At 32.6% G+C, this 25971-nt stretch overlaps 1 protein-coding gene across 1 annotated transcript in view; it reads left to right on the top strand.

Moving 5' to 3' along the window:
- The window catches only part of LOC130444259 (neuropilin and tolloid-like protein 1), a 699554-nt gene that overhangs the window by 480161 nt on the left and 193422 nt on the right, over positions 1-25971 (top strand). The window contains exon 5 of the mRNA XM_056779324.1: positions 7315-7491. Within this exon, the coding sequence (XP_056635302.1) occupies positions 7315-7491 (177 nt within the window). The remainder of the gene's footprint in view (positions 1-7314; positions 7492-25971) is intronic.

Raw genomic sequence — 25971 nt, 5'->3', positions numbered from 1 at the left:
TGAAACCCTCTCGGCCGTATTGATTGCTCCAATTTGTGTTTTTCTCTCCAGTGAAATAACTTGGAATGTTTGGATTGCATATTTGTTATTTCAGGCTCATGAACATTGTAAAGTCCAGCAAAGTTATTATTAATTTCCTGCAAAGCAGGTTCAACAATATTGAAGAACTCGTCTTTGTTTTCTTGGATAAAACCATGCATTTTAAAGGAAATGCTCTGCGATTTTGAAAACGTTCAATTAGGAATCCGAGAGATGAATTTTTCAAGCCAACATTTCTTTTTCCAGTAATATAAAATAAATCACAGATCCCTTTTACTTACGTATTATGTATGAAACTCAGTGAATTTATGACATAAAAACTCATCATTACTGTCCTCTAGTGGATGCTGGTGGTATTAGACATTCAGAAACTTTTCAAATGCCGTCTGTGATTCAAAAACAACAAAAGAATGTGTTCCAGAATGTTGAATCTAGATATAAACCAATAGTGCAGATATAACATTTCTTACCTTAATAAATATTATCTATCCTCAATTTTAACAATCATAAAAGTTGTTGTTTTTATTTATAACCCAGTTGTCGGCATTATGGTGATTGATGTGCAACAAAATTTTGTATAACGTCTACATACCGTATAGGCTAAGCGCTATTACATGAAGATGTCAATTAGTTCAGGACCCATATAAACGACAGCATGATAAACCGTACACATTTACAGTCTGGCACGCTTTGTTTCTTGTTAATGCCGCTTGACATAGTGCAAGACAACTTTCAAGAAATTGCATGCAATTTTTTCGAAAGTCAAAATATTTTATAGATCAATATTTCACCTCAAACTTTATTCAACATTTTGTTTTAGCAGTTTAAAAATGAAAATAACAAAGCGAAGTAAAATAAGTTGTTTGTTATGCGAAAAGTTACTAGACTTCTCCCTAGAATGGCAACTCACACGCAATAAAAATTGTACCGACTGGATTTCATTGCAAGTGAGAGATTTTGCATGAAATTTTGCTGAACTTCATCTGCGCACCCTTTTGATCAAGAAATATTGCGTCCTGCATTGCATTGCACGTTGTATTGCATCATGTCAAGCGGCATTTATAGAAACATTCCTGTTTCATCGTACTCAGGCTTTTCAATAAGTAGGACAAAGATACTACAAATCGTTCAAAAATATTGGGCACAAATAGTTTTTGTATTCTAAAATAAACTCAGCATGGAGTCCTCTTTCATCTGAATGATGCATATTAAATTTTAATACATTGGAGTTCACCGTTATATGTCTTTTTACTACTGAAGCATACTGTATATATATTTGAAATAACTGGTTTATATTCATATTTATTTAATACAACATGAGAGATAACATTTTTGACCCCATTCACGATCGTTTTCAATATATATGTATTATTTCGATCATATTGGTATTGATCCTAGGATGTGTAAGGAATTATAAAACACCTTCGAAACTGTTACTGGAAATGGAACTCATTTCATTATTCGATCGGAGATAGTCGCTATGCAGATAATGTTACCCCTAAAATATTCCTCATAAGTCATTACTATAATTACGTCGAAATATATCATTAAATCATATTCTACTTGACGACTCTATAATTTCCCGTATTGTAATTTAATTCAGTATTGTATGATATCCTAATATATAATTGTTCATTTTTTATTACTTTGCAAAAAACATTATGTCAATAAAACATGACTTTTTAAAACTCATGTATTAATTAAAAATATGACGTCTCGTAGCTATTAACAAACGTACTGACGTGCGTTGTTCCTTCTGACAAAGTCAGTAGAAGTGAGATCAATTAAATATACACAAAACAATGTGACCATCTGTAGTTTTGATTTGATGATTTGATTTAGTATATATATGTTGTATAATTTGTGTACTTTTTGGTACAGAGGAGGTAATTTGCAAGCAACTAACGCCATCTGTAGGTCAGGTCACGTACGTCTTAGTTCTGCTTTGAAAAATCAGAATACATCAATGTAAATAGAGAGAAATATGTAATGATACCTCAATAAAGAGTTTTCCATTTGGTTTCCTTCTGTTATTTTCAAGGAGACATACTCTTTTCAAAAACCAGCATTAATCTGTCATCATGTGACGAATCCAATGACCTTCATCACTTTTAAATCCAAGTACCCCCTGGTTTTCACTATATTTTTTCCCATTTAAGATGATTGCGGAGAAAGTGGAACTGATTCTTATATCTCATATGTTTTCCTATAATCTGAAAAATTTTTTGCATAATTTGCACATCTTCATTATGCGGTTCTTTAAAGTTTTCTAGTAATGTTTTGACCACTAATAAAACAATTTCCAAGCTTCACTTCAGGAAACAGTCATAATTTTTATCAGTTTAAATATTTAAAGAACATCAAATATTCCACCTTTCAACTTTTCCATAAGAAAATTTCTAAAAAATGTAATTAATATGATATATTTTTTTATCGAACACTTTGACAAATTGCTTGATAATTCTTCAATCGATATGTATTGGTGGAAGTATCACTCGTATTTTGTCTCTGCTTATTAACGGGTCTCTTATTACATCGGATTCACCGGCAGCTCAACAATTTCATACAGGCCAAATCTTTTTACCAATTAAGTTGCTTAGCTCTGCTGTTTTTTTTTTATGTAATGTAATATTTTCATAGACTTCTATGGGTTTCATCAAAGAGGTAATAGGAATTGATACAAATTTATTTCCATTATGCATTTGAACTTCGTCACACCATTAGAGTACAACAGTTCTTCATTTGTACTAAAAAATGACAATAAATCTTGTTTCTTGCATTTTATACCTTGAAACTTTTACCGTTGGTGCCAATACATTTTCTTTATGTATTACCATAATATTCACTTCCACTTGTAGACTTTACCGATATGTATTTGGTAATATCTTTGTTCCTGAGGGCATTCGAATTACTTCTGGAACATGAGTACTCGTAGACCGAGGAAGCTTGGCTTCATGTAAAACACGACGTTTAGTAACTGTAAGTTTGGATATTTCCAAGTTTTATTTCGATGAAGCTTTAGCATGTACTCTTAATAAGCAAAATAAACAATCATCAGAATGATTCCTAGGCTTCTCCACATCTTAAAAATATTGGGAATACTCCTCTTTTCCATGACCTTAAAGTTATAAGCATTGTGAGAGACCCTTGGTTTATCTTATTTGTCCATATCAAAAACGGAATAATCAGCATGAATTTGTGGTCATTCTTATACAAATAATGAAAATATAACAAAACAGATTATAATTAAATTCACTTCAAGGGTGATTTGAATATAAACCGGAATTTTACTACAAAAAATTTTATAATTAAATTACAGAGCTTGAGGTTGATCGTTCGCAATTTGGCTGGGAACTCGGGAATCTCTTTTCTCCTTTAATATGCTGACTCAGATATGTAGAGACATGAATGCTGATGTATTTGCATGCTTTATTGACTATGAAAAAGCTTTTGACTGTGTGTCACACCAAAAAATGATCAACATCCTAAAATCAACTGGAATCGACGCACAAGATCTGAAGATCATAACCGGACTGGCACCAAACAGTCAAAATCGAAGGGTCCCAATCAGAAGGGATAGCAATATGAGATTCGTCGCCTGATAGAAGGGAAGATAAAAGGAAAACGGTGGGTCGGCCGTAGACAAAATTAATGGCTGAAAGACTTGGGCAGATGGCTCGGACAGACGTCTACAGAAATTTTCAAAGATGCGGTTTCTCGTGCGATAATAGCCATTTGGATTGCCAACATCCGTAGGGAGACGTAGTATAGAGCTGAAATTTTATACAGTTTTTCTAGATAGTATCACTCTACATACTTTTGCCACCTCTCAGAAAGTTTCAGATCCCTATGCCTATCTATCGACAGTCCGCTAAGCTCCTCTTTCAACGGATCAAATAATATTAACATAGTAACAGATCGGGACTATGAGGACGCTGTTGCATCGTTTCCTTACCCCATCTGTTAAATGTTCCTGTCGCAAGCCTAGCCATATGCGGTCTGGCCTAGTCTTGTAGCAAAATTGGGCCACGGATTGAATTATCGCACCGTTTAGATCTGTAGACGAGTTTTACCGTGTTTTGTAGGAAATTACTGAAATACTGCATGTACCCGGTTCCTTGTTCAGTGAGAAAATGACACACAATTACTCCTCTCATGCATTAAAATACGGTACACAACAGCTTTCCCGCTTTAAATTGCGCCCCTTCATCATTCTCCCTGCATTCTATAGACATGTCCAAGATATAGTGGTGTACCCAAGTCTCGTGTGTGGTGAGTATTCGATGCAATGAATGTTTTCATCACCTCCGTTCGTACTGCTGCAAAAAACGCCTGCAAATTGCCCAACTTGTGAGTTTCTGGTCAGAATTCAGGAGACTTGGTACCCATCTGGATGGAGTTGTGCGGTAATGGAGCTGTTCGTGGCTCATTTGCTCAATACTACATACGCTGATTCTTTGGACATAAACAATTGATGATGCGTTGCGCAACAGACACTCGCGCTTGAAGTGCACTAAAAAGCGTGGACTCGGCTGTTCCTACCCTTCATATACATTGTAGCCACTTTTACGACACCAAATTTTTATTCGAGTTGTTAAAAAAATCCATTTTTGATTCACCCTCGAACTAGTACCTAATAACATGATAGATTTACCCAATTTCAATATAAATTTTTATGAAACAATTTTTCTTAAGTTCTCATGAGATTCCCACAAAGAAGCTTACTTTTCAAATTTTAAATCCCAGCTTGAATGCAGCAATATCATCCACATGTGGTGTATATTGAAGAACTACTACTAAATATAAAAATAGATTCAGTGGGGGACTATTTGGCGCGAATGACTACAGTGGATGGGTTTCAATTCAGCGTTTTTAAAACGTCAAAAGATTACATAAAGCTGGTTTTATCTGAGGGTTAAACTAATTTACTTAAACCCGCTTGCATAGTGTGCAGTCGCGAAGAAAAAACTCGAGCTTGAAATACCGAACAGTTTGACAATATTTTCCCAAGACAAATTCAAAGATATCGATTTTGTAAAATTATCAAACAGTAAAAGAATCTGTTTGCAGCAACTTCCACAAGAGGTTATAATTTAGTGCAAACTTATAAATAACTAAAAATGATTTCTTCGACTTCCATTGAGCCAGAACGCGCTTTTCCAGTGACTGAATACTTGTACAATCAGCTGAGAAGCAAACTTGGAGATGAGACTTTGGATGGCTTATTATTTGTAAGATGTTATTTTCGCAATTTGAAAAAGAAATGCTCTTTTCAACTACCAAAAGTCACGCCACGGGACATGGTCTGTAGTGTATTGTAGGTAGAAGAAGCTAATTTAATTTTGTTACCTAATAGAAATGTGGTATAAATTTTATTTATCAAGAGATTAAGTTGTTAATATAGAGGTTAAACTTACAAGGTTTGCTGTTCAATATTGTGTATTCGTACGATTTCTGATTTTGCTTTATAATTCAAACACTTATCCAATCATTCCTCCAAAATAGAAAAAAATTTATGTGAACCAATGATTTTCGGTTCATGTTCGTAACCCCAGGTTATTCCGGTATCCCGGGATTGCTTATATGCAATTCTGTATTTAAGGGATTAGGAAAAATATTCGTGATTGAAACCTCTAGCATTGAAGAAGCTGTAGGCGCTGTCTAGTGAACTATTTAAGAAAGAAGAGCCGCAAATTCGACAAGAATTTTTAGTTGAATATGTACATAAATGAGCATTTGGAGTGAAAATACCCAAACAGATAATTACTTTTTGATTCTCTTTATAGGCCAGCGAAGTCATATGCTCATATATTGTCAAAAACGATGGTTAGAATGTCAAGGTAGCGAATGATGAGAACATGATTAGAATTTCTTAACCACATGACACACAGCGCGTCTTACAATAAAATAAATTCACACAAAAGAACTTTTTATGAAAATGGTCGTGTAAAAAATCTATTCAAAACACTTCATAATTTTCTGATTAGAGTTGTTGATTTGGTAATAGATAGTTGTAAGACTTGGAAAATAAATCTAGATAAAACGTGATTTTGATATTCATGCTGCAAGCGACTATTTGTTAATTGTATACGGGATAATTTCAAGTTCTAGAAATGTAGATATCTGTAGATTTACGCTTGCTGTCGATTCGTTGTTAGTTGCGGACACTTAGTGAGTGTTTCACAGAAAGTATTTCATTGTATTAGCTGCATTTTAGTTTAGAATCCTTACTGACGAGTTGGCAGGGAGTAGTCTAGGCGTCGTCGATTTTTAGTTATTAGGGACCGGGGCTTCTTTGACTTAGTTTAAATTAGTTGTCGTACTTTTTCACTGGTTTTCCCAAGCAGTAATTACTTTTGATTTTTTTATAAAGACTGGAAGTAGTCGGAACGTTAAAATTTTCATATATTTTTCAAAATTTATTAAAAAAACTAATTTTATAACAAAAGAGACCTAAAATTAAGATAATTTGAAAATGCTCCCAAAAAAAGAGTGGAACGTTAAGTTATGTGTATCTAATGTAAAAATGTGAAATTTAATCGATGTTAGATTATTTTATTCCATACAAACAACCATTGTACCCAAGAAAATTGAGGTTATATAGTTATGATTGAAAGCTAGGAAAGAAATATATTCTCGAGGACTTGCCGCCGACAATGATGTAAGTAAATCATCTATTTTGAGAGTTTTGCATAAAGAAAACTATAACTCTCACAAAGTTGAGGTGGTTCATTTAAACGGAACGGTTAACAAACAGAACTGTAGATATTAGAGCAGAGAGAATCCTCACTGAATGTGTGAGGCTCACATTCAATATCATAAAAAAGTGAACGTTTGGGCTGGTATAATTAACAATAACATTATTGGCCCTCATTTTTTTGAGGGCACAGTTAATGGTGAGGTTCATCTAGATTTTTGCTTAATTTCTTAGGGCCTAGACGTTAACCTGATGTTAATCATACAAATGAGATAGATCGATTTTACTACCAAAAAGACAGAGGTCCACCGCATTTTTTCCCAGTAGGTGGTTTGGAAGATGTCAAACGATGCAATGGCCGGCTAGATCTCCCGATTTGACTCCTCTCAATCACTTCTTATAGGGCTATTCACAAATAAATATCCTATTTGTAATCAATCCTACATAGCTGATTAGATAATTATTAAATTTATTGAAATTACTTGCTACAATTTTCACGCGTTTGAATAAAAATTAACATATTTTATCTAAAACTTGAGAAATTATGATAACAATAATTATTTTCTGTTAATTTACAGGTGATAGATTATCCAGAGATACGACAGAAACGCCTGTCACTCTTAATCTTTTTCCGGAGGAACCAGTTCAAGAAGCTTGTAAGCCATTTGTCAATGTCACAAATAACCAATTTTTCAGTCCGGGTTATCCTGGCGAAACTTACACGAATAATACGAATTGTTTCCTTGTGGTTCAAGGTAAGTGGAATCGATTTCTTTTCCCATATGTACTTATTTCAACTGCTATTCTTAAGCACTTTTGAAGCTCGAAACAAATCGGAATCGGACGTTTTGAATGACATAAAGGATATAAAAAATATATGGAATGATAAATTTAATGGAAAAAGATTGTTATGAACATCAGTTAGTCTTCTTCTATTTATACACCAAGTTGATATTAATCAAAATTGTTCAGTATATTTTGGTGAAAATAAATAATTAGAACATCACACTTTATAGAGAAAGGAAATTGTGGAAGAATCTCTAATGCGGTATGAATATAATTGAAATGAAAAATTTTTTTTACAATCATCACATAGTCAATTGATTAAGAGAGAAATAAGCTTCATTATCATAAGACAATTTTACAATTTTATGGACAAAGCGTAACATTTTTATATTAGATATTATAAAGTAATAATTTGGGTTAATACTAATCATAATACAATATCAATATTTCACATGATACTAAATATTGAATTCTACCAGTCTATAGTAGAATGTAGAACTCTGCCACAAAATGATAAGGTCTTTTAAGAAGAAATTCCTTTCTGAATCTTCGAAATTTATTAAATGTGTCTGCCATTATTAATTCCAAAGGAAGCTCATTGAATAATTTTTTGAAATTAATGAATTCATACATTCATAAATATAGCTATAGGCAGCTATATGCAACTATATCTTATATAACTAAATAACTATCTATATATACTTTTTCTTTCATGGTCCCTATCTAAGACTTATGGTAAACAATTCGCGCTTTGCTTAATGATATCAAGTGTGTTTTATATTTCTGTTTACATAAATTCCTGTGTGTACAATAAGTACTTTTTAGATGTTCATTAATATTATAAACGTAATTTCAATTTCTATTAACCTTGTCCTTTGCGAAGATGAAACTTGGTAACACTAATACTGTTACCTCTACACAAACACTCACAATTACGCACGTTTTGCTACTCAAGTTATCGTATTTAGAACTATTTATACTAAATTTCATCTCCAATGAACTTCCTCCTGCAAGAAACAATTCCTGAGGGTAAAACGACATCGGCGGGAAATGTCACATTAAATTCATAGTCAATAAACTAAAGACTGTAAGGAATAGGATCTATTTCTATATAGGTGAACTATTCTCAGTCAGTAATCCAAAAATTTCTTAGTGTTCGACAATTCTAGATTTTTTGGTTCGTGCATACTTTAAATGAGCTACTTATGTGCCCTTTAAATTTGACATTAATATACCTTCTAGTACGTCTGACAAACTTATTATCATAATCATTACAGCTAATTTCATAAGTACTACTCTTTTTCATATCTGGTATTTTATTCTTTAATTAGAAAATGGATAAGAATTGAGATTATTAGATATAAAAATAGTTCAAATAGGGACAAAGGACCTATTTCTTACAACCCGTTCTATAGTTTAGTAGTTGAGAAATTGATTGGAAATTTCCTGCCAGAATTATTTTTAGCAGGAAGAACTTCATTGTTGGGACAATTTAGTATAAATAGGTAGATCAATAGGTTTTAGTTTACCTTCAATCTCTAAAGACCGTAACTTGATTATCTAAATATGGTTCAGACAGTGTAGTTTTCAGTATGGTGTGATAGTATGTGAACAGTGTGTTCAGTGTGTGATCCACATTATTATCGATGGTTCTCTTGTATGTGTTACCGACCAAAACCGATTTTAGGACAAACAAGTTTTGCCTAGGCCACACTAGATCTTCCTATACGCTATAGGATTGACTAGTATAGTCTAGTCCAAACTAATTTGTCCAAAGCCCGATAGGATAAACTAGTTTAGTTGATCCCGATATAAATACTCACACTGTAGAATAAACTAGTACGGCCAAGTCTACACATTACAGTATATCTAGAAAGTCAAAATAAATAGATAAACCGAATAAAATACTCTTTAATTGGAAAAATAATTTTTAGTAGAATAATGATTCTTCGTTAAAAGCTATGGATAATTAGTAATACATACAATTTTAATGAAACAATTTTTTTTCATAAAAGCAATAGTCATAAATACACATAAATTTTCGAAACTGGTATCTATTTGTACTTGGTGTAGGTACTTTGGTGGTACTAACCAGTCTAACCTAACCTAACCTAACCTAACCTAACCTAACCTAACCTAACCTAACCTAACCTAACCTAACCTAACCTAACCTAACCTAACCTAACCTAACCTAACCTAACCTAACCTAACCTAACCTAACCTAACCTAACCTAACCTAACCTAACCTAACCTAACCTAACCTAACCTAACCTAACCTAACCTAACCTAACCTAACCTAACCTAACCTAACCTAACCTAACCTAACCCAACCTAACCTCATGATAACACATTATAATGAGAGACTTTTTACTTTAACTTTGCAAAACCCTTTCCCTCTATTGTTTTTGATCTGCTTGTAAACTCAACGAAAAAGAAGAAAACTAATATAATATAGTGATATCCGTAAATTTTTAATTTTAAACTGCAGTCAATAACTAAATACGTTACGCACGGCTGGTAACTAGACGTCAAATAAGTTAAAAACGACAAAACTAACTTCCGCATGTACAAGTTCTGAAATTTTTGCTCAATTACTCTCGACTCTACCAAATTGCTTTAGACTAGACCGTACAAGTTCATTCTAAAGTGTACCTACGTATTTATATAAGGATCAACTATTTTGGCCTAGGCTAAAATAGTTTATCTCATCAGGCTTGGGACAAATTAGTTTAAACTAGGCAATACTAGTTCATCCTATCGCGTATGGGAAGAACTAGTTTAGTCTAAGCAAAACTAGTTTTTCCAGTAATCGGGTTTGGCTGAACATATGCACCAAAATTAAGCGTATTTTCTTTTAATACGTAAAAAACAGTACCCTGGTGAAACTTCAAATAGCGCATTGACATTAACAAATCAAGTCCGCTTGCAATTGATTACGACGAAGTAGCTTATTTGGCAGTAGCCTACTAAATGAAAATTAATCTCTCGTATGTTCTTCCTTTTGCCAGTAATGTGATCTTCGATAGTTGTACAAATTTTCATTTGTTCTCCAAGAAATGGTTGATTGTGTTTTTACACCTTCTGTATCTTTTCTTCCTTTTCAATGAATAACTGAATAACTACAGATTATGATAATTTTCTTTAGAATGTTGAATGTTGAATGTAGAACCATGAATTTTATCGAATTTTACGGATTGTTAATTATTGGGCATGAGCTGCCCCTGGCCTTCAGATAGTACTTAGAATCTCTGATTCCGTAAAATACACTTCATAGACAGACGTAATACATTGAGAATTCATAATTTTTGAATGTATAATTTGAAAAATATACAAATATGAGTTCCGATTTTGTAACTTTAAAGGCATATAACTCAGAAACGAAGGGTCGTATGAGAAATATTTTATATCACAGCATTATTTGCACGTCATCTACCCACTCCTGAATTTTTTGCCTTAAGTCCCGGAACAACCTGTATACACATAATTTCATTTAAATAGGTCTTACATAATTCACGTTATTATTGATGGCTTTTTTGTATTCTGCACGGAAGCAAAACATGTTTTATTTCAATATCTAGGTGAGTTCCCTATTTTTTTCTTCTCAGATAAACGAAACTTCGCTTGATTCTTGTTTGTCAATCCGACATTAGAAACTACAACCTCATACAAAACGGTTAATTATCTATTCAAACGTATACTTATTCATATATGAGAAAAAATTTGATTGAGATAGGCTCGTGGATAAATCTTAATATGGTGAAGCTCCATTCTCCATGTTTTTGAGGGCGCCATTTACCAGGTCATATTTTTCATTTGAGTTCTAATTATTATTATTCGAGCAAAGAAGAACTCATAATTAGTTATAAAGCGACGTGATAAGAAATGGAATTGAATCTCACAAAAGACTGGGTTTGAAATACGTAAATGTTCGATATTTGAGTCAGGAAATTGAGAAGTTATTAGCTTCTTTTACTATATTGACGTGGTATTTCGGTTTATAAAGTGGAAATTGAGATGATATTGAGATACAGTTAGGAAATTTCCAGCATAATCACCCCAGCTATACCGAGATAATCAATCCTTATTTATATTCTCAAATTATTCTCGTGACTTGTTTGATCAGAATGTTATTTATCTTAGAGAATCAAGGGATATTGGCAATTCTCAGATAATTTACTTCACGTTATGGTGTTATAAAACATCCAAATAGCCGGATTGGATGCATAAATAATGATGATAGTACTTTGTTTTTAACGAAATATTAATAAGAGTAAAAGAATTTTTTATTATCCCCATGTTTTTCATGCTCGTGCTGTTGAAAGATTATTAAGTTATCACTTTGGGTATTGAGTTTTCTACATCGAAGAAATATGTAAAAAACCTAAAATAATCTTAAGTTCTCCAACAGGAGAATTGGTATTCGGCCTGCCTCAGTTTAAGTATATAAATAACTGGTACTCAGATTTTTAACGAACGTCGTTAACAATTAATAGAAAAAGGAGAAAAAGCTGGAAATACCTTATGAATTAAATTGAAAATAAAAATTAAATGATCTAAAACTATCCCTGGACATGATTATGCGAATTTATCTTTATTGCTTAGAACAATGAAAAAAAGTTTCAGTTGAATTTGTAGTCTGATGGTTGGAGCCTTTGTGGTAGAAACTTCTAACCAGGCAGCTGTAGCACTGCGGGAAAAAAATGAAATGAGGAAGGAAACGGAACACAGATGGAAATTACTAAAGTTGGAACAAGTAGGTAAAACAGATTTTAATAAAAAGGAGCTTATGCTCTAACATATGAAAAACTGAATTTAAATTTTTAAAATATAACCAAACAGAAATCTGCTCTATTCTATTCGTTCTGTTCCACAAATAAATAGAAAATACGAATATATATGACAACTATCATACATAAGGAAATACATGAAAATTTTTGTGAGCACAATAAAATAAAAGTGAAGAGAAATTTACCAGGGAATATAAAGAATAAAATCACCACAAATTTACTAAAATTCACTTCAATTAAAAATGTAGATAGTTAGAGGAAGAATTCGAATACATTTCGAGGTTTTATTGAATCTCTCAAATGAAGTGGGAGGTCGATAACAAATTAATTTCTTCAAAAACTCTAATGCTAGAATAAATAAATCAGAAGTGACTACTGTGCCACAATACGTGAACAAAGGATTATTCAAGATGTTTGAAGAAAAACGAAAAGCTAAAAGGCATCTTATAACATTCTAGTATTCTTATTATTCTTTCCCAATTGAATATAAGTTACTTATAGATTAGTATACAGGGAGATTGACATCAAATGAAACACGCTATATTATATTGCATATTTAGAATTAGCTGAACAATAATACAGGGTTTTGATGAGTTTTTCTCTAGAGAAATTTACAAATGAAGGTCTGTTATGGCGGAAGCACTAGAAATATGGTAAAAATTCATAATAACCATCTCACAATTAATTGTTGAATGATTGGAAATATTAGATAGATACATAATCGTTGTTTTGCACAGAAAAATCAAAATATCTCAACAATTTTCAAATTGATATTTCAAAGGACAAAGGGGGCACTGAACTTTATCACACTAATCAATTAATCTGTATCCTAAAAATCCTCTCTTCATTTTTCTTCCACCACCAATTTTTCCAAGTTGAGGAACATAAAATTTTCTAAGGGAGCAATTCTGGGGATTAGGGTGCATGAGGTAGTAATTAAAACTTTAATTTCATCAATTTTGGTCATTGCAATAAGTTCGCGTAATAGTTGCAGTTGTTAGTTTTTTCTTTTTCAAGATAGTTAATGAAGATTATCCTATGAGTATCCCAAAAAACTGACGCCTCAACCTTGCCTACTGATGGAGCCAGTTCTCCTTTTTCAGTTCATCTTTTTATTGTTCTTTTGTCTTAGGTGTGAATTGATGGACCCATGTTTCATGCATGATTATGAAACGGCGCGAAAATTCGTTTCTTTTTGGGAAACATTGCCAAACACTCCATGGAAACATCTTCCTCAAGCTGTTTTTGTTCCATTGTGAAGTAACGCGGCACCCATCTTGCGCAGAGCTTTGTACCGCTTTGTGGATTTTCTTTTGGGGCGTCACTTCATTGCTGTTCCTAGTAGATCGTTCGGCGTCATTTAAAATCTACTAATACCCAATATTTCACTGTTGATAACGAAGAAGCAGTCTCACTCTGAGTAGTATCTAGTTCAATTTTCATTTTGTTTGGGCTAATGCCTCAAATAAAAGTATTGTATCACATAACGATGACCAATTTTTTCCATGTTTAAAAATTCACTGAGAACATTCACTATTAATGGCTGCCAAACAAATACTAAACAACGTGGTGTCTTTAAACGTGAAATATAGGCTGTGTTTTCTAACAATGTGGTGTTTTCTAAGCAACTACCACCATCTTTAGGGGACTTGGGACCATCCTTTTCCTATTCTATATTAGATTTTCAAGCACCACTCTGTACGTCACACTCGCATCTCCAATCATTGAACTTTTTTCTTAATGTTCAAAAACTTCCATATTCAATTAATCTACCATGGATATTTGAGTATTTCTTCTAGTAATTATATAGTTGATATTCTAACTTAATTTTAAATCACTATTTTCCAAGCCAAGATTTGTAAATTAAACCATTACTCGGAAATTTGTACTATCATGTGAATTCTTCAATCTTGTTTGAATTATATTGTATGCTAATAGACCACTGCTGCGTAGATCATTACATGAATAAAGGAAGGAAGGAAGGAAGCTGGAATTAATAGTCTTAACGAGATAATAGCCGAATCGAGCCAATTTAACTTCATTAAGTACCCATTGTAACTCTCAAGGCTTCGTTGCTATCGATCTATGAAATTCGTTTAATTGATATCTATTTTTTTTACTAGTGTTGGTAAAAGCATTTTAAGTTGAAAAGTACGGTATTGAATTTTCATTGCAATTTAGGCATTGTCAACGTTCTAATAATATGTAACAAGAATGTAATATTGGCCTGGGTCTACAACCTCATTTGATAATTCATTTTGTAGCCTGGAAATGTATTACTTCCTGTTTTCTACACTAAATGTGAAATTTCTGTATTAACAATTTCTATAAACTAGAAGTTTACTTCTACCAATTAATATTACGAGAATATATTGAAAAACTCTTATCCTATTATAAAACCAAACAAAATTTCAAAGTCAAAATATTTCATTACTCAACATATTCTCCTCTCGTCTCTAGACCTTTAAAAAAATGTTTCTTCTTGCTCTGCAAACCAGACCTCCACAGCTTTTATTACCTCTTCGTTGGAAGAAAATTTACGACCATTTAAACTTTTTTCAGTTGAGGAAAGAGATTATAGTCTGGTGAATAAGGGGGGTGTTCTAGTAATTCAAACCCTAAATCACGAATTTTTTGCATGGCAGCATAAAATTTGTGTTCAGGGGCGGTGTCCCGTAAACACAAAACATCTTTGGATAGCTTTCCGCGTCTTTTCACTTCAATTTTTTCCCGTAGAGTGGTCAGTAATGTCGAATAGTAATCTCCATTTTTTGTTCTACCCTCATCCAAAAATCAATCATGATTACTCCATGACAATCCCAAAAAATTGAAGCAAGAACTTTTCCAGCGGATTTTTGGACTTGGAGAACCAGAGTATCGCAATTCCATCGATTGTTGCTTTGTTTCTGGATCATTGAAATGTACTCAAGTCTCATCCATAGTAACAATTCGGTTTAAGAAGTCTACATCGTTTTCAAATCGAGCACAGATCGAACGCGATGCTTCTACCCTTGCACACTTTTGGTCAGCATTTAAACATTTGGGGATTCATTTTGTAGCAATTTTTCTGGTGTCCAAATTGACGTGAACTATATGATGAACGCGTTCGTATAAAATATTCAGTGCTTCAGATATACGTTTTATTTATTTTCGGGGACGACACAGAAACTGGCGTTCCCGATCGGTCATCAACTTCCATTGAAAATTTACCTCTTTTGAAGCTTGCAGTCCAATTTTTTTCGGTCGCATACGAAGGACATTGATCACCTCGGGTATTAGCATATCTTCGTAAATCCCCTTACCTCTTAACCCTTTTAAATACAGGTACTTGATGATGGCTCTATACTCCAATTTTTCGATTTTCACAATTTCGGTGAACATCTTTTTTCATTTAATTTATTGCGTAACTCTGGTTTACTGTTTTGACGTCAAACTTTACACTGACACTTCTAATAAGTTATTGTTCGTTGCTATGGTAGCAATATGAACATGTTGCCCCTGTTCAATTAGAGCAAACGTAGAACGGTCAACTCTATTATTCTATATCTATCTATATATATACATATATATATATATATATATATATATATATATATATATATATATATATATATATATATATATATATGTATATATCGAAGTACTGGGGATTTTTGAAAAACTTCAGAGATTATTATTGAAAAATAATGAAGAGTTCCTTATAATTTTCTCATTTTCTATAAAAGTTTGTTATATTGTGTTTGATGTGGTACAATGAGTCCACCCGACCCTCTGGTGGTATAACTGGAAATATCAGAATGAGTCGCCTTATCTCATACACCCCTCTGAATACATAGAACTGCTTAAAATATACACATGCAAGGCAATGACAGGATTATATATTACGTGAAGTGTTCGCGACAATATACTCGACTTTTTGCATAGAGAATGATAGGCAAAGCAGAATTCTGAAGAGTGATAACAGTTTGATATCTGGTAGAGTGATACTATAAGCCAGATGACTGCATCAACGCAAAGTAAATTGTGCGCATAGAGATGTGTAAATCGTTGAAATTTTTGAGCATAGTGAGTTTTCATGCTCCTCCCGTAATAGCCAATAAATCTAACAGAATCGATATTGATAATGAAAAATACAAACAACAAAATCCCAATGATTTTACTGTCATTTTTGTGAACCATAATAATTCTTAGTATATAGCTCGACATTATTTCTGCTCAACCCTATCATTTTTAGTGTACTATATTCAATATCACAAACGTTTTCATTCTTTATTCTATAAAATTTTAATTCATAGAAAAAGCTTTGTCTCGTTCCCCATGCAGGAAATAAAAACATTCATATATCCAACATATTTGTAGCGTCCTTACTGCACGATTCTGAAACCACTATGAGCACAAATGGTTGACGGTGGTGTGTTCATTGTCAACGGTGTTATCGTGAATTTTAGGAAAGGATAATGTTAATATCTCACTAGGTTATAAATTTGGGACTTATCAAACCAAATAATTTTCAGTTGTATCGTACAGTTGTTACTTAACGACAATATACAGGGAGCTCCAGATCTTGATGCAAAACAATTTGGGAGTGAATACATGACGTGAACATATTGCTATGACAATTTTCTCATACGACCCTTCGTTTCTGAGTTATAGGCATTTAAAGTTGCGAAATCAGAACGTATATTTTCTAAATTATACATTCAAACATTATGAATTTTTAATGGATGATTACGTATGTCCATGCAGGGTGACTGACGGAATAAATAATTCCACACTACTATCTGAAAGCCAGGGGGGGCTCATGCCAATGTTTAACAATACGTAACTTTTACAGGAACACCTGTACAATCTAAAAATAGCTAAAATGATTTTTTCAATCGATTTTTCAACAATGAATGTTTAGATACGAACTGGGTGCGGTCATTTAAATAAAACGGTGTCGTCGTTATTGCTATAAGTACTATCAAAAACATCGTAAGTGCGACAGATTTTTAATAATAATTGAACGGAGCATTTATCATTATGGGAGTAGAAGATACGGTTTTTTGTGAAGTCTAATCACTCAAGAGATATTATAGATTAGTCTACGTCATCAATTTTCCCATATAGTATATCTACTGTACTTCACAAAGAGTGAATGAATTTCTCACGGCATTAAATAATTAAGACATTAGCATATCAACTATATTCATACTGAATCCACGGTTAACACTTCCACTACATCAACACTCACAATTACACAACCAAATGCGAGTCAGACAGTGTAATTGTGAGTGTTGGTGTAATGGTACTGTAAACAATGTATTCAGCACTACTATATTGCCTAAATATTTTTATAAGAAGTATCAATAATATTCTGAAACCTACAGCAAAAACTTGGCGTGGTCTATTGGAGACGAGGAAAGGAAAGTTTACCATAAGCAAAGGACTCAGAAGCACGTTTTAAATGAGTATAGAATATTTGAAGATGGCATAGATGTTTTCATCTAACTTACAATGGGAGGTTTATTTGAAGGAACTTCTTATCAATGGTATCCAAAGTACTTTCGATGTCGACAACTATTGAGTGCTAGTAAAATATTGACTTGGAGGAGAGCAGATACTCGAGCTGACTGATTACGTCAACCAAGTGTGGAGCTTAGAATTCGGTTGGCATCATTTCACGAAAAATGAAATCTGTGTATGAACGTTTGCAACTGCTATAGATAAAGAGAATAAAGAGAAAATACTTGAGAATTGAGATTTTTTTTGCTCAAGCCGCATGTAGTGGGAGATTATGCTAAGAATTTTAATAGGGTTGACGTTTCAATAGTCTTTACTAGGATTTCGATTTTTGAGGAAAGTTTTTGTTATGTGTCATAATATATCTTCCTTTGCTACAAGCATTTTGACGAAGTATCTTAAGAGCAAATTTGGATTAACATTTGGCAATTTTATAGGTGAAATTATATCGAGAAACAATTATTTTATCGGCAACATTTTCAAAATTTCTTATAATTTGGAAAAATAAGAGCACCAGTTCAAAGAGATCCGGTAATAGCATTTTCAACAACTATAGAAAATATAGATTATATAGAAGAATCGGAAGATAATGTGGAGTAACTAATAGAATTACTTAATAGAGAATCGCAGTTATGAATGTATATTTTAAAATTATGTCAAGTGTATTACAGAGTCGCATTGCAAAAAATACAGGGCGAGCTTAAACTATCTGTATATGGCAAAATACTTATAGTAAAATCAGGAAAAATTCTAAGTTTGGGTTTTCGGATACGATCTTGCCATTTCAGACCCTTATCAATTATTTTTTTTCGAGGAAACCCTTGAAGATATGAAAATGGTTTCTATTATGTTGCTTTTAGCCAGATCAAATATATTAGAATCTATGCCGATTTTTTTAACTTTATATAGGGTGTGTATAAAGAGTATTCAAATTTTAACTTCATAAATATCAAATTTCTTCAATTTTTTAAATGGAAATATGGATTGAAACTGGACAATTCTCAATTAATGCAGGAGTGAGAAAATGTAACTCACTATTTGCCACGATATTTAATCTATCGTTATAACACGTATTTAAGAATATAAATAAAGGGAACTTGAGCAACAGTCGGGTTTAAATAATAGCATCCGTAGACAACATAGTCCTGATAACAAAAAGGAGGAATATCATGGAAAGTATGTTGAAAAAAACTAACAAAAGAACGGGAATAAATAAGATAATATGAGGAATAACAAGGTACAATTAATTTGAAAAGGTACAAAATTTCAAATATCTAGGATTAACAGTTAACAGAAATGTTAATAAGAAGATCCAAAATTAAAAAAAAAAAATACTAACAGTATTCACTGAATATTGATGAGATCGACACCAATGTGCACCACAGAAATAATAAACCCGACGTTTTGAAGTACTAAAAAACCGCCTTCAACGATTCCGTTACATACTACTACCGGTCAAAGTTTTTGCCTACACCATAATCCATTCGTTGAAATTCAAAATAATATATTGCAACAAATTTCTCTCTCATATCGTCAAGCAAACGTCGTAACGGTGTGTCACAAACCAAAAATATAGTGTCCGTCATTTGTTTACTTTATATGAACGCTGTTGGTGAGTGCGACTATTTAAATCTTGCAAGAACCGGCTGATTATTATTTTTCAACTGTGAATTAGATATTCAGTGTTTATGATCGTAGTTTAGTCCCAGTTAGCCCCATGAGACGCTAGAGCATGCTGCATGCATCCACCAGAGGCTTTGGCGATAGGAAAAGTTCAGGGTCGTATATAAAAACTACAACAGCTTAATATAAACATATTGTATTGATCAGTTAACATAATTGACGATTTACGGGCCCATAGATAGCAGCCCAGATCAATGAAAATATGGATCTGTTTTTGAATATTTTTATAGTGAAAAGTAGATTGGGAAAAGCTGTCCTTTTTGGTGAAGAGAGTGCTAGTGAAATAATACTTCAAAATAAAATTAAGAGGTTGTAGTGGTCTGAAGAACATGAAATTTGGACACAAGAAGCGTTTGAGACAGTTTTATTGAGTGATCTAATCTAATCTAAGAGTGTTTGGCTTAGGTCAAACGAAGAATAGATGTCAACGATCCTAAGCAGGGTATTTGAAAGAGTTGAAAAGGAAATTGTACTGAAAGTAATTATTTTACAATCGCAATCGCTAGACATCAACATGATTGAGTTCTTGTGTGACAAATTTGAAGTGGAAGTCAGAATTAGTCCACTTCCACTTCACATCTTTGAAATGTCCTGGAAAACAAATTGAACCAAATAATCGACGAATATTTGTCAAAATTGTTATAGAGAATGCCAAAATCGTGCACCTAAATAATAAAAGTAAAACAGTCTGAAATAAAAATGAAAAGAGGAGTTGAGAATAACGGCAAAAAATCATAAGAACAGTTTAAGGACAATTCAAGGACCAACAATAATGAAAATGAATACAGACCGTGTATAAATTGGAATAAAAGAGAAGTTTGGAAGGAAAGATATTATTAAAAAAAAAAGAAAAATGGAGAATAGGATGGTTAGAGCAACTCTTGCATAAGAATACAGTAGCTTGATTCTTATAATTGCTACATAAGGATCCCGAAGGATTGGGGAGGATGTAAGTGATAAATTCTAAGAATATAGAGCGATTTGTAACGTAGCAAATTAATAAAAAGCATAATGGTTCAAGATGAGATGATCGAGTGTTGTATATCAACAGGATCTCTTCTAAAAGTAGTTGGACTCATTTTTTTATCCATGAAAATAATACAACTGATTAGAATATCGTATTTCATCCACACACTACTACTAACGAGTTCAGCAGTTTTTGTACTCTTTCAGAAATGCCTAGACTGTAATGTTGTTCAGCTCATGCGTCTTATGGGTCCGCCTACACCGAGGCGTGATGCTTTCCCTTGAACGTCGATTTTATTCTCAGGATTAGATCGTTTAATTTGATGGGTTCTAATAACTTTGAGATCAATTCAATACAAACATATAATAAATTAATCGAAAATAATGATTTCTTATTTTATGTCGATTTCCAATCTTTTCAAAGGGCCTATTATGGATCAAAACTATGAAAAGATTGAGTGAGGAGGTGTGAAGTATTCGATATAAGTTTGGATTCTTATTTAAATCTACCGTACAGAAACTGTTAACTCTCACGTGTAGTACTAAAAAGGTATGCAACTAAAAATTGATTATTCTTTTGAGAGTTCTGAAGTCGTTTGGTTTTTGTGACCGTTTGCGGCTTTTAACTCATCAGTTTAATACATGGTCCTTAGCTGAACTGAATGCACTATTCGTGTACATCCTTCAATCGTTCAAATTAGATTCGAAATTGTTATTGGGTTAGAAATATTTTTACTTTCAATTACTGGTACAATATCGTCGGTACCATGCTAAAATAACGAATGTGAAAAGTCGCGTTTTTCAAGTTCCCGTAGTACTAAAAACGGATACCTACAGGTAAAATGATGAATCTGTTAGTTGGTCGTAAGCCAATGTCATATTTACGAATTCAAAGCTTTTCCCGTTATGCTATATTCACGAATATAATATTCAACAGTTTATACAGTTGAACAAATAAAAAAATTTCCCAAACGTTATAATCTAAACTAGCGAAAATGCCAGTTTCGTTAGTTTTTATTACCACTAAGAGAGTTGAATGCGCATATGAAATATGACAAATTCAATAGTATACGTTGAAATTTTGTCTGTGCATAATGATTCATGAAAACGAATGTGTCATATGTGCTACTTAGAAACAATGTTTTTCTTAAATTGGAGTCTTATTTCATTGTAAACTATCAAATTCCTCAACTGGAGTGCGTAATGCGTATTTTTTTGTTGATACAGAATATAGAATGTATCATCATGAAACATCAGTAGAACCATACAAATTCGACGACAAATTCTTTCGTATTAATTTCAATACATTCATTTTTAGATAAGTGTGAACCTTCAGTCGCTAAAAATCTGTTGTCAGAAGGAACTCCAATACGTCCACAGCATGAACTTTTTTCAGATGTTGAAGCGTTTAAATCCCCTCAACCTTCACCTTCTGAATACCAAAAACTCTATTTGACTTCCAGTCTGTTTTGTCCACGCCTAAAGGAGCAGTTCGGCCAATTTTTTACGTGCGCAAGTTTGCTGTTTATAATTTGGGGAACGCAGAAGTTAATTGTTACACCTGGGACGAAACTGAGGGAATTCATTTTTGATCACCCTGAAGTAACCAAAGTTTGCATGATGTCTGACAGGTGCGGAGGGCAGCAGAAAATTTTAACTTTTCTTGCATGTGTCTGTATGCAACTATGCAATCAAGGGCTAGTTCCCAGGGCATACAGGTATTCTTATGAGCAGCTTCCGAGTTCCAAATCAGTCTTAACCTAACCCAACCAAATCAGATTCCCCGACAGAACCCCGTAATACCGTAATTGAACAATAAATTTATTTTTTATGTATCATGTGTTTTCGATGAATCGTTTGGAAAATGTAACTGAATTACTTACCTGAATATTTACTTTCCATTATTCATATTATATTTTTAAGCATTTATTGCCTTATCTTGTTTTTCTTATTAAAAAAAATGTTTTTTTATCTTTCCGTCCATTATTCTTAATTTTTATAGCAATTTTGTATTCTAGATTAATGTAAATGATCGAAAATGAATGCAATGGAACTTCATTGCAAACTATCCAATATTCTCTAAAATTTTATGTTCGCTACTTTACCTTCAATTCAGTGACTTTCGAACAAAAATGTCCATTTTGGTAAAGTAACGAATATTTTTAAACAATTTGAAAATAATTAAAATTAAAATAATACATTCGAACGATATTTTAACACTTAGAGATATCTATAAAAAATAAAAAATTGAAAATAACCAAACGCGTCATGTGGGAAAAAATTATATTCAGTGTTTTGGCTCTCCTGAAAAGTACTAATTTCCACATTTGTAATTTTAGCATGGTGCCGACGATTTATTCAAACGTGGTGTTAGATATCAGAATATCGAAAGGTATCTCGCACATATTTGAGAACTTTCTACTTTTTTCAATAACTTTCAGCCATTCAGATTTAAGATTTGCGTCAATGCAGTAAAAACAAATTTTTGGATCATTATTGACAATGGCAACATCGTTGGTTAGAGTCTATAAAATTATGTCTGTTTTCCATGAGATACAATATTTTATTCACAATTTTATACAAACCATAAAGTTGCTACGTGTACAATTTATTACATATTCGTCAAAAATTTCCAGTTAATTCCCTTTGATTATTTGACATCTATGGGTCGTGTTTCTACCAACAAAACATCCTGAATGAAGTTGGTTGGGTCGTAGATAACACAACCCCAATTCGCATGAAAACACTGAAATGTCTTTGGTCATCCATCACGAATTTAATGTAGGTGGTTGGTCGCATTCGCTATTCACGACAGAATCGGTGTTACAATGTTCGCTACGATAATCTGTTCAAGCCGGATAATGCCCTATGCCGAATTATGCGACAAATACGCGATTTTGTGAGCGAACATTCGAGTTTTAGCAGTTAAACATGACAATTTCCACTATACACACCTGATATTTAGGAATAATGTTGTTTCTAAATGATTGAACATCTATGTATCTGAAGGAAGGAAAAAATAATTTTAGAACCTAGTATATCGTTTCTAGAGTAATGTTTTCTAAATAAATTATACAACAATAGGAATTAATAAATCCAATTCACGCCAAAGGCTCTCGACTTCCAAGCTGCTATGTACCAAAAATAAATTATTTTGATTTTTCAAGTTCTGTTTAAAAATTTGCAGCTAATTTTGATCTCGAGAATGTTATTTCAGTAAAGATCAGGTCAATATCAAAAGCTAGGACTTTCCTAAAACTATGGAACACTCAACCTCAATTAGCTTCCAATGTTGATAAGAAATATGAGTTTCTGGAAATTAATAAATTCTGAGGAAGTATGTGCGAAACAAAAAACGAGATTAATGAATTATTGTTTCCGAATTTCAAACTTTCGATTCATCTGCTATGACAGAAAGAGTGAATTTTTTGTCTTAGTTTAGTAATGTTGAAACTAGAAACCGACTATTGCTAATAACTATATGTGCAATACTTCATATAGTTCTTCCAATATCAATTGCAGAAGACATTTATGCGAGGAACAATCAATATTTCATAAATACGCACGGCACTCATACCAAATTAAGAAATGAAAAATAATATTTACTGTCCGTATAAAATTTGGTGAAAATCTAACAAACCATCAGTCCACGTGGACTCATAATCTCCACTGTTTACCAATGAAAACATCAAATCGTAAAAATAAATGCATTTCTATTGACCGAAGCTGTCGGAATGCATATGTACACAATTTCTTCGAAATATTCCTGCCAGATATTGGCGTCGCTTGGCGAGATTAATTTAATTGATAAATTTCTTTAAATAAATAGAAATATGGGCGTTCTTTAGATCATGGGCGCATGAAGATAACGAAATTGCACAGTGTAGTGAGAATAAAGATAGGTATGAATTTAATAATAAAGATTTATATATACAAACACAACAAGTTATTCCAAATATATTCGAATGTTTAAAAGAGGAAAATATTCAGCAATTTGATAATGCAATTCTCAGTTTATTTTCAGTCTCTGAAGACGAAACGCGCGTAGACAGTGTAATTGTGAATGTTGGTGTAGTGGTAGTGTAAACAGTGTATTTAGTATGGTAGATCAAACAAAATTTCCGGCACGAGTTTTTATAATCTGCAATTGATATTGAAGGAGCTATATAAAGAGATGACCTGGGCTTGGTCATAAGTTTGAACCAGATGTGATTCTAATTAATTATAAAATTTGTTCAGAAGCGGAAATATTGCAAGATGAATTGATTTTGTCATCAGATTATGTGACTATTGAAGTTATATATTGATACATATAATTTTATAAGATTAGATTGAATACAAAATTTGGGCATTATATTTTTTTTATTTATATAAATTTCCTCGCTCTCAGCACTTTGACTATTGACGAGGTTGATTGGAAATTTCACAAGTTCTAAAATAATTATTTTATCACATGTTTAGTGGAAAAAAATATCAAATAAAATATAATTTCTAATTTTTGTACCACTAAGTTGACGTTTGACGTGATTTTGAGTGACATTGCGATAAGTGATGAAGCATGGATTGCATACCATGAAGCGATAAGTTGCACCATAATATTGTTCAATAATTATTGTTCTCAAGATTTTGTTTTTTTTATAAGAAAAAATTTCTGTATTCTTTGTACACAAATGAAGTACCAATCAAAAACATCTCAAGTTAATTGTAAAATATATCCACTAGGAGTTAAATAATCAATCGAATAGATTTGAAATATATTTCTTTTTATATGTCAAATCAAATAGCATTGACATTGAGATGGAACGCTTCCATACCAAGCGGAAATCACTTATTCATTCCACAAATTTCTGTATGAATGAAACTCCAGAATAATCCAACGTTTTAGTTGTTTTCGACTATTCCGCCTATTCATATGCACTTAAGAACGTTTTCCTCCGCGAATATGGAATTATGGAGAAAATATCTTTGACATTCATAAAATATGGTTACAATGAAATCTGTCTCGTAAGCGAATCTCTCGGTTATGTTTACGTGAAATTCGAATCAACATAATGGCACTCCTTCTGATTCACAACATGTACGATTATGAGTTGTAACTTTTGTGGGCAGAGAAGAGAAAGTTTTTATTTTTTCTCTATTTTTTGTTTTGTTCCATAGAAAGGATGCTCTCAAAAAAGATTTATTTACGGCACTTTCTCCATCAAGTTGATATGAATATACCATTAGCATTGGGCTTTTGGTTGTATCTGTTTAGCCTAGACGAGTTCCATGCATAAACAAAATATTGCGTTACCATAGCAACGAACAATAACTTATTAGAAGTGTCAGTGTAAAGTTGACGTCAAAAAAGTAAACCAGAGTTACGCAATGAATTAAAAGAAAAAAGATGTCCACCGAAATTGTAAAAATCGAAAAATTGGAGTATTGAGCCTTCATCAAGTACCATATATGTAAAAGGGTTAAGAGGTAAGCAGATTTATAAAGATAAGCTTAATTCCCTTTTGTGATCAA

This window comes from Diorhabda sublineata, chromosome 5 (genome assembly GCF_026230105.1).
Source record: "Diorhabda sublineata isolate icDioSubl1.1 chromosome 5, icDioSubl1.1, whole genome shotgun sequence".
NCBI classification, from domain to species: domain Eukaryota; kingdom Metazoa; phylum Arthropoda; class Insecta; order Coleoptera; family Chrysomelidae; genus Diorhabda; species Diorhabda sublineata.
Note: the sequence above shows the minus strand (reverse complement) of the source record. Positions and strands in the feature narration are given on the sequence as shown.